Source organism: Myotis yumanensis, unplaced genomic scaffold (assembly GCF_028538775.1).
Source record: "Myotis yumanensis isolate MYYU_CA2020_CCGP unplaced genomic scaffold, mMyoYum1.0.hap1 SCAF_1, whole genome shotgun sequence".
Classification (NCBI taxonomy): Eukaryota; Metazoa; Chordata; class Mammalia; order Chiroptera; family Vespertilionidae; genus Myotis; species Myotis yumanensis.
In genome coordinates this window covers 239807508-239816594 of record NW_027223752.1, presented here as the reverse complement: position 1 = coordinate 239816594, position 9087 = coordinate 239807508, and the positions used below count along the sequence as shown (strand labels likewise).

The window sequence follows — 9087 nt, the reverse complement described above, 5'->3', positions numbered from 1 at the left end:
GGCCCAGGACGGAGACCTAGGGGCCCTGGCTGCACCCTGGGGTGGTGGACGTGACACTCCAGGCCCGCTGGCCAGGAGCAAGGGGCCTGCGAGAGTGGGCAGGGGTGGGGGCAGCCTGACAGCCCTGCTGCGCTGGGCCTGGGTGGGCCGGCGGGGAGTGAGGTGGGCAAGGGCCACAGGGCGCCAGGGTTCACTGTGACGTGGGTGGGGCCCGGGCGAGGCTGTGGTCTCAGATGGGGAAGAGGGAACCTGGCCTCCTGACCAACCAGATGGGACCGGGCCGTGGACAGCGGGTGGGCCAGGAGGGGCCCAGGAGCCACAGGAGCTCCGAGAGGGAGGGGTGATGGGCGGGCGTGAGAAGCCAGTGCAGAGGGCAGTGCCCACAGCCCTTGGTGGTGGCTCTGAGGGGCCGAGCAGGGCGAGCCGAGGGCAGGTTTGGAGACAGGACAGAGGCACGTGGGGGCAGGAGAGGGGTGGGTGCTGCAGGCCAGGCGACCGCCCCACTGAGGTGTGGCCATGGCTGGACAAGGCCCAGAGCCCCCTCCATGCCAGCGGGGAAGGGGGCAGAACAAAGCTGGTTAAGCCAGCTGTGCGGGTGGCAGGGACGTGGGCAAAGCCGCGAGGGCTCTGGGCAAGGGTGGCAGGTCCGCTAGCAGCCCCTGCCCACCCTTCTGACTCGGAATAACACTTCCCCGGCCGCCTCGGGCCAGGCATGGCCGTGTGACCGGGCAGCTGTTACCTGGGCAGGTTAACGGGAAAGGCCATGGCCCCTCTCCCTTCCTGTCTGCTGAGTGGAGGGGACCTGACGGCCGTGGGGGTCTGAGGATGAGGCCCAGCGGGGACCACGCGGAGACAGCGGGGCAGAGCCGGTCCGAGGACGCTGTGAGGGTGTCCTCCTTGTCCAGGGCCACCCCGACCAGCGTCACCCCACAGGAGAGACGATGACCTCCTTCCTGCAGCCAAAGCCAGTCCTAACACAGCAAGGGACCACCCTCGGAGCGGGCTGTGGGCTGTGGGCGGGGCTGCGGGGCGGGGCGGGGCGGGGCGGGGTAGGGCGGAGGGAGCCCTGGGGTGGCCAGAGGGGCGGGCAGGGGTCCTGCCTTTCTGTTTGCAAGGCTCCTTCCACCTGGTGGTTTGTTGTGGACACGACATGGGTACAGTTTTGGCATTGTGGACGGAGGATACTGCCTGGGGCAGGACACTCAGGTCCTGGGTGGTGACAGCCCCCCAAGACACTGACACCAAAGTGGAACCATGGGTAAGGGGGTCAGGGGTCAGGGGACAGCAAGGCCACCGCTCGCCTCTGCGTCCAGCTCAGGCCCTGGGTAGCTGGGCCCTGAGTCAGGCACAGGACCCCGGGGAGCTGGGCAGGCAGGGGGCCCAGGCCCAGTGGGAGCAGGAGGGGCGGGGCCAGCACCCAGAACCGCCCCACTGGGGAGAGCAGGGAGCTGGGCCAGAGCCAGGCCTCGCCTGGGCTCCCCAGGGAGGGAGAGGGCGCCCCCAGAATGCCCACCACCTCCCAGGCCTCAGTGTCCTCCATGTCATAACCATAGCTCAGAGCCCACAGGCTGCCCTGCAAGGGCCTGGCCCATGCCAGGTGTGCCCTGCTCAGGGCTCAGGGCCCCACCGGGGAGCCTGGGGGTGGATAGAGCACATGGTGGGGCATCACATCCCTGGCTTCATGGCCTCCAGTCCGCCCTGCACCCTGCTCCAGGCGGGGTGGCTGCTGGGTCTGGGTGACCTTGGAAGGTCAGCAGCAGCAGCAGGAGGGTGCGGGGAGCTGAGGGTGCGGGGAGCTGAGGGTGCGGGGAGTGTGCGGGTGTGGGGAGCTGAGGGTGCGGGGAGCTGAGGGTGCGGGGAGTGTGCAGGTGTGGGGAGCTGAGGGTGCGGGGAGCAGGAGGGTGCGGGGAGTGTGCGGGTGCGGGGAGCTGAGGGTGCGGGGAGCTGAGGGTGCGGGGAGCAGGAGAGTGCGGGGAGCTGAGGGTGCGGGGAGCTGAGGGTGCGGGGAGCTGAGGGTGTGGGGAGTGTGCAGGTGTGGGGAGCTGAGGGTGCGGGGAGCAGGAGGGTGCGGGGGAGCTGAGGGTGCGGGGAGCTGAGGGTGCGGGGAACAGGAGAGTGCGGGGAGCTGAGGGTGCGGGGAGCTGAGGGTGTGGAGAGTGTGCAGGTGTGGGGAGCTGAGGGTGCGGGGAGTGTGCGGGTGCGGGGAGCTGAGGGTGCGGGGAGCTGAGGGTGCGGGGAGCTGAGGGTGCGGGGAGCAGGAGAGTGCGGGGAGCTGAGGGTGCGGGGAGCTGAGGGTGCGGGGAGCTGAGGGTGTGGGGAGCTGAGGGTGCGGGGAGTGTGCGGGTGCAGGGAGCTGAGGGTGCAGGGAGCTGAGGGTGCGGGGGAGCTGAGGGTGCGGGGAGCTGAGGGTGCGGGGAGCAGGAGGGTGCGGGGAGCAGGAGAGTGCGGGGAGCAGGAGGGTTCGGGGAGCTGAGGGTGCGGAGAGTGGGAGAGGCCAGCGCTGGTGAGCTGCTGTGTCCAGAACACCCTCTCTCCCTACCGCTTCTCGGTTGGAGGCAGGTACAGGGGAGAGGTCGGCCCTGCTGGCAGCTGAGGTCTGAGTCCCCAGAGCTGGGCTGGGGTCCCCCTGCGCCTGCACCTGGTCTGAGAAGTGGCTGAGCTCCGCAGGGGAGACTGGGAGGCAGGGGCTCCTCAGGGTCCTGGGGCGCACCTGTCCTGGTCTCTCCACCAGCCTCCCTCAGGCTACGTGTGCAGGGACAGGGACGCTGGTGATTTTCTATGAGGCCAAGAGCCTTCTGGAAACTTCTGGAGCCTCTGTGCCTCCTCAGTCAGCTGCCTACCCCCGGGGGTCCAGGTCTCAGCGCCAGGCCAGGGATGTCCTGCGCCCCCTCCTGTAGCCACGGGTTGGGTGGTGCTGAGCCTGCGAGGAGGGTCAGGCCTATGAGCTCAGACACCCCCGCTCCCCCCCACACACACACCCGCCCGCCCCGAAGTGAGAGCAGAGGAGGGAGTGGCCGTAGGAGGAGAGGGGTGGTGTTGGGGGCAGAGGGGAAGGGCGGCCGGTGGCCAGGCGGTGGGGGGTGGCAGCACAGAGCAGGGCAGCCCTGTGCCAGCTGGCGGTGGGGAGGCCGCGCTATCCCACTCCTGTCGGGGTGGGTGCGGGTGGCCACCCCTGCAGAGGGATCGTGCTCCCGGCCACAGCCCGGCCCTGCAGCCGCGGTGGCGCCGCTGACCAGCTCCGGGTTCTCCTGTTAGACCCTCGGGCCCAGCGCGGCAGGATCCCTCCGCGTGCGAGGCTCAGGCCGCAAGACTGGTGGCTGCGGCCCCACCGTCCCCTCCCAGTCCGGCAGGTGCTGTCGCAGGGACCCTCACCGCCAAGAGCATCCCTGACCCCGGAGCCCCGGGCCTAGGGCTTCGGGTCTCGCGTGGGGACGCCGCCCAGAGGCCGCTCGGGTCGCTGGTGGCCACGCGGGCGCACTGGGCTCCTCCCCGGGACGTGGAGTCGGGCTGGGGAGGAGCTCCCGGGCAGGTGCCTCCACTCCCCGAGCCCCAGCTCCCTCTGCGCGCGCGGGCAGCGGCCAGACATGCCCAGCAGGAGATGCCCCACCCCGGCCTGGCGCTCAGGGTGGAGGGCGCTCAGGGGACAGGCTGCGACCGGCCTGTTCCGTCCTCCGGGCGCACCCCACCCGCTCCCCGCGGCTGCCGAGGATCAGGGGAGGGGAAGCGGACGTCCCGGGGCCACCGGTCCGGGCGGAGGGGTCTTGGACGGAAACTCCAGCGCGCACGCGGGTAACCTCTGTGCCCAACCCGAGCGCACGGGGTGGGACCAGGCGAGTTTGGCCGTGGGAGGCCGGCCCGCGCCCGATGGAACGAACCCCCCGCGGGCGCCCCCGTTGCACCGAAGCTCCCACCGAAGGGCAGGGAGGGGGACCGGGCGCGGGCGGCGCGAGAGTCGGAGGGACGCGGCGCAGTCTCTGCGCTTTATTGATTGAACCAAGTTCGGCAAAGTGCTTCCCGGCCCGCCGGCCCGAGCGTCCTTACAAACTCAAACTCCTCCGGAGCAGCCCGCTGTCCCGTCGGCGAACGGGCCCCGCGCCGGCAGGGCGCTCAGAGGTGCGGCGCGTAGAAGGCGGGCGCGCCGTAGGTCTGCGAGCCCAGCACGAAGGGCGAGAGCACGGCCGGGCTCGACAGGAAGGGCAGCTGCGCGGCGCACACCAGGCCACCGGGGCCGTGCGCCGGGTACCCCGCCGGCCCGTGCATGGTGAGCGGCGCGCCCATGGGCGGCGACGGGCTGAGCGGGCTGAGGCCGCCAGGCAGCCCCGCGCCCGGCCCCGCGCCCGGCCCGGGTCCCCCGCCACCGCCGGTCGGGGCGCTCGTGTCGGCGCCCGGGTTCTGCTTCTTCCACTTGGTGCGGCGGTTCTGGAACCAGATCTTCACCTGCGTCTCGGTGAGGCTCAGCGACAGCGCCAGGTTGAGGCGCTCGCACACCGACAGGTAGCGCGTCGCCTTGAACTTGTTCTCCAGCGCCACGAGCTGCTCGTAGGTGAAGGCGGTGCGAGCGCGCCGCGGCTTCCCCGACTTGGAGTCGGAGCCCGTGCGCTTGCGCTTGGGCTTGGCCGCCCCCGCCGCGCCCTGCGGGGCTGTCCCTGCGCCCCCCGGCGCCGCCGCCCCCGGAGCTCCGGGCGAGTTCCCGCGGGGGCCTGGCACCGCCGCCTCGTCCACGGTGCCGGGCGCCGTCTCGGCCTCAGCTGTGCCCGGGCAGCCCGACCCGCGGGCCGCGAGGCTGCCGCCGCCTCCTCGGGCCTCCTCCGCTCCGGGCACCGCCCCCGCTTCGGGCGCCCTGTCCCCGTCCTCGTCCTCGTCGGGCGCCTCGTCCCGGCTGTCTGCGCTCGGGCTGCGGCCGCCGCCGCTGCTGTAGTCGTTGGGCTCGGCCTCGTCCGCCTGGAAGGGGTCGCCGGCGTCTGCGGGGGGGACGGGCGGGAGGAGGACGCACAGTGAGACTCGGGCCTGCTTCCCCGCGGGCCCACCCTCCCGCCGCCACTCCCGCTGCCCCGCAACGACGACCCCTTCCCCGGTTTCGTTGCTTCTTCCTTTATTCGCTGCCATTCCCTTCGCCTTCGCCCTCCTTCCCTGCGCTCCTCCCGCGCCCCAGCCACGCGCCTGGGCCCGAGCGGGACCCTCGGAGCTTCCGGCGAAGCGAAAACTCGGATCGACCCGCAGGCAGATACAAACTTCATTAAACTCCTCTGTGTGAAGCACAAACTGGTTAAGGGCCATTTCGTTTATTTCGGCGAGTATTACTGCCGGAGTCCCGGCCTTGAGGAGGCGCGGGCGGGGCGCGGGCTGGAGGCTGGGCCGCCCCAGGAGGCTGCCCTCCGCCCCGGAACCGGCTGCCCTCGCTCCTCTGCTGAAATCCGGGCCGGGCGGCACCTTAAGCCCAGCCGGGTCCTCTGAGCGAGGCCGCCGCACTGGCTGGGTTTTGAGTCCCGGAAACTGGGAAGAAGGTGTCTGCCCCGGGGCGGGTCTGTGCGGCTCCCGCCCCACAAGAGGGGAGCCTGGCAGGTGCCACTGCTGGGCACCGAGGTCCTGGCTGGTACCGAGACCAGCGAGTAAACCACAGATTCAGTGGCAGATCCTCGAGGGCAACCGCCGGGGGTTGGGAGCCTGCAAAGCCGAAGCCGGGCCCACCCCCCTCAGCAGCGGCCGGACCCTGGGCACCTTCCACCCAGCCTCTGCCCCGCGCACGGTGGGCCCGGAAGGAAGGGGCTGACCGGCTGGAGTCTGGGCCTCCCCGGGTGGGCTCCCAGACACCCGGCCGGCCAGGCTGAAAGCGGGAAGGGTCCTCCCAGCTCAGCCCCACCGGGAGGGGCCAGCGCAGGTGCCTGGCACTGCCTCAGGACCCCGTCCTGCGCCCCCTCCCGTGCTCCCCATCCTGAGAGCCGGGCCAGGAAGTTGGGCGGAGGAGGCACCCAAAGCAATCAGGAGCGGGTCGAATGCAGCCTCGGTCGATCGCGGCCCTAATAAGTGTAATAGGTTTTAATCGAGTAATTATCCGAATTTTGACCCTATAATTTAGATGTTCAGGGGGGAGTTTGCAAGGTGCTTGAAAGAGATATGCACGCGGCCGTAATGGGATATCGACCGGCCGGCGCGGGCCGCCCCATTACCGGCCGCTTTCCGCCGCTAAGCACATTTCCCCTTAACTGTAATCGAAGGGATTTAATTGTTTTTCCAGAGATAACCAGCGTTTTGTCACAATTAGTCTGATTTGTCAAAAAAAAAAAAAAAAGTGGGGGGAGGGAAGGAGGCCTCCGGCGGCCGCGGCCCGAGCGGGGAGGTCACCGGCCGGCGCGGGTCCTCGCCTCCAACTCCCTCGGTGCTGGCGACACGCGGGGCAGAACCCGGCCGCCCTGCAGCCCGCAGCTGGACCCGGCCTGGCAGAGCCACCCGGAGGCGCGGTTCGGCGCGGGTCCCGGAGTCCGGGTCGGACGGAGGCCGAGGGCGGGCGGGTGCGGGCCCCGCGCGCTGCGAACTTCCCGCCGTGCCTGGGCCCGGGCCGCTGGGCTCGCAGAGGGCGTCTCGGAGCGCAAACGCAGCAGGGCCGGTCCCTGCCCCGCGCCCCCCGCCCCGCGCCCCCGACCCAAGCCCGCGGCTCCTACTCACGCGGCGGCTCCGCTCCTGCGGCGGCTCCCGCTCCTCCGGCGGCGGCGAGGGCGCGGTGCCCCAGCTCCTCTGCGCGCGGTGGGCGCCCCGGGGCGGCGGGGACGAGGGCGCACGGGGCCGGGGCGCACGCGGCAGGCGGCACGGGGCCCAGCAGGACGCAGCGGCGTCTTCTGCTGTTGAACTTGTTGGGGTCCAGGATGTCCAGCACCGAGAAGGAGGTGGGGCGCGGCGGCGGGGCGGCGCGGGCGGCCCCGGCTCCCTCGGGCGCTGCGGGCACCGTGTCGCTGGCCGCCAGCGGGGGGGCTCCGGACCGAGAGAAGGCGGGCGGCTCGGCTCGCCCGTCCATGGCGTCCCGGGCGGCGGCGGTGGGCGCGGGCGGTGCGGGCCCCGGGCCGGGTCCGGGAGGCGGCGGCGGCAGCGCGGGGCCGTCCCCGGGAGCCGCCGGGCCGCTCGCGCTCATGCCGGCCTCCCGCCAATCCGGCCGCTCGGGACTCGCTGGCTACTGGGCTCCCATCTCCGGCGGCCCGTGCGCCCCCGCACGGCCCGGTGCGGGCGGCAGCGGCTCAGCTCGCTCCCGCGCGACGCTCCGCGCTCGGCCGGTGCTGCGGGTTCTGTCGCCGCCGCCGCCTCAGGCGCCCGCCGCGCCCGGCCCGCACATTTATGGCGGCCCCACCGGCGGCGCCCACGCGCCCACACGCCGCACACACGTGCGCCCGCCGGCGGCCGCGGGGCGCCACCGCCCTCGTTAGCGCGCGCGCCTAATTGGCTGCGAACGGTCCCGGGCAGGGGAGGCGGGCCTCGCGCGGGACGCACGGACGCAGCCCCGGCCGGACCGACAGACGCGCAGCCCGGAGCTGCAGTGCCGTCCGCGCGGCGGTCGCGGTCAGCGGCACCCGCCTCCCGGGCCGAGGGGGAGGAGACCGCGGCTTTTAAATAATCGCGGGATCGGTCGGCGAAGGACCGCGGAGGCCGGGCGCGGGCGGGCGGGAGCTTGGAGGCGGCGGGGACGTCCCCGCGCGGGACGCGGCCTCCGTTCTGGGTCCGGGCGCGGGGCCCTTGCGTTCTGCGGGCTCCGGAGGCGCCGGCGCGGGGAGTGGGCCTCGCGGGCCTCCTCTCGGGCCTTGGCCGCGCCTTCAGCCGCCTCCGCCGAGTCCCCCGGAGCCGGCCCGCCTCTCCCGGTCGCTCCGCTCGGGCCTCCGCTAGGTCTGGGGTCTCCTCTGCCGGGTCTCGGCCCCTCCGTCTCCTCCCGCGCCCGCCCCCTTCCCGTCGTCAAATTAGGGCCCTGCCTGGTGTCTCCACGGAGGGGGGCGGGGGGGCTCTTCAGCGGAATCGACAATGAGGGGGGCTGGCCAGTCCCCAGTCTCCGCCCCGCCCCCGAACGGCCGGGAGTCGCAGCCACAGCAGGACCCGCACAGAAACCTGTGCCTCCCAGTAAGCGGGCCTCACGCAAGCCCTCCCCGCTCCAGGAGCAGGGCCCTCGGCCCGGGGCGTTATTTGTGCTCCGCACCCAGGGCGGCCGGGCCCCCCGCAGGCCCTGCGCCCCGCCCTCGGGGGACCAGCTCCTCCGCGGGCTCCCGTCACCCCGGCTCCCGCCCAGGGGCACCCCGGCCGCGTGGCCCAGGGGAAGTCGCGCAGGAGCGCCGGGAGCGTGCGCGGCTGTGTGTGACGGTGTGAGTGCGCCTGTGCCCGGGCGGGGTGCGCGCCGCCTCACACGGCGGTCCCCGGAGCCTGCTCCGCGCACAAGGACGGGTCCTTTGCAATTACCGCGGGCAATGATCCTTTGGAAGCAGAAATTAAAAGTTGGGAGAAATAATGGGGGACCGATCAGCTGTAATTTGGGCCAAGCTCCGACAGGCTGAGCCTCAGGGAGGCTGGGACCCGGAGGCCGGGCCTCCCCTCCCCCAGCCCCGCCCCTCCCCCGCGTGCCGGTCCATCCCAGATTCTAATCAGACCCACAACACTGTGTCCTTCGTCGCCAGGACTTGATTATTCTTTATCTTTAAATTATAAATCACCTCTGGGGGAAGGAGGGTGCTAATCTCTCATCTCAGGGAGGTAATTATCTCCTTCCGCCCACCTTCCTGCAGGGGCTCTGGGATAGAGCTGTGTCCACCCCATTCACACACACACACACACACACACACACACTCCTTCACCAGCGCACACCACACACCAGTGCACATTCATTCATGATCACCCAGGCGCGCCACCGGGGGGCCTGACCCACAGTCACCACAGCCCGCTCTGCCCCGCAGCTCCCGCTGGCCTGGGGCGCCCGCCGGTCCCCGAGGTGCTGCTCTGCTCCCCCCGGAGGCACAGCTGCTGGGCGCCCGGGAGCAGGCCCCAGTGCGGACCTCTGACCTGGCTCCATAGCACAATCCCGCAGGCGCCCCTCAAACTCCAGCCACCAGGCGTCCATCCTGT

General features: G+C 71.8%; 1 protein-coding gene across 1 annotated transcript; it reads right to left on the bottom strand.

The window, feature by feature from the left end:
* Positions 1-4107: 4107 nt before the first annotated feature.
* On the bottom strand, positions 4108-7123 carry NKX1-1 (NK1 homeobox 1). Its single transcript, XM_070400599.1, has 2 exons — positions 6664-7123; positions 4108-4961 (listed from the first exon to the last, which is right to left on the bottom strand). The coding sequence occupies exons 1-2, from the start codon at positions 7121-7123 to the stop codon at positions 4108-4110; spliced, it is 1314 nt and encodes a 437-aa protein (XP_070256700.1).
* Between the last annotated feature and the right edge of the window lie 1964 nt (positions 7124-9087).

Bases quoted from the DNA above. Each gene is read 5' to 3' on its own strand.
- NKX1-1 (XM_070400599.1), bottom strand. From the start codon at position 7,123: ATGAGCGCGAGCGGCCCGGCGGCTCCCGGGGACGGCCCCGCGCTGCCG. The intron at 4,962-6,663 runs GTGAGTAGGAGC...TCCCCCCCGCAG, and splicing joins CGCAGGAGCGGAGCCGCCGC to ACGCCGGCGACCCCTTCCAG.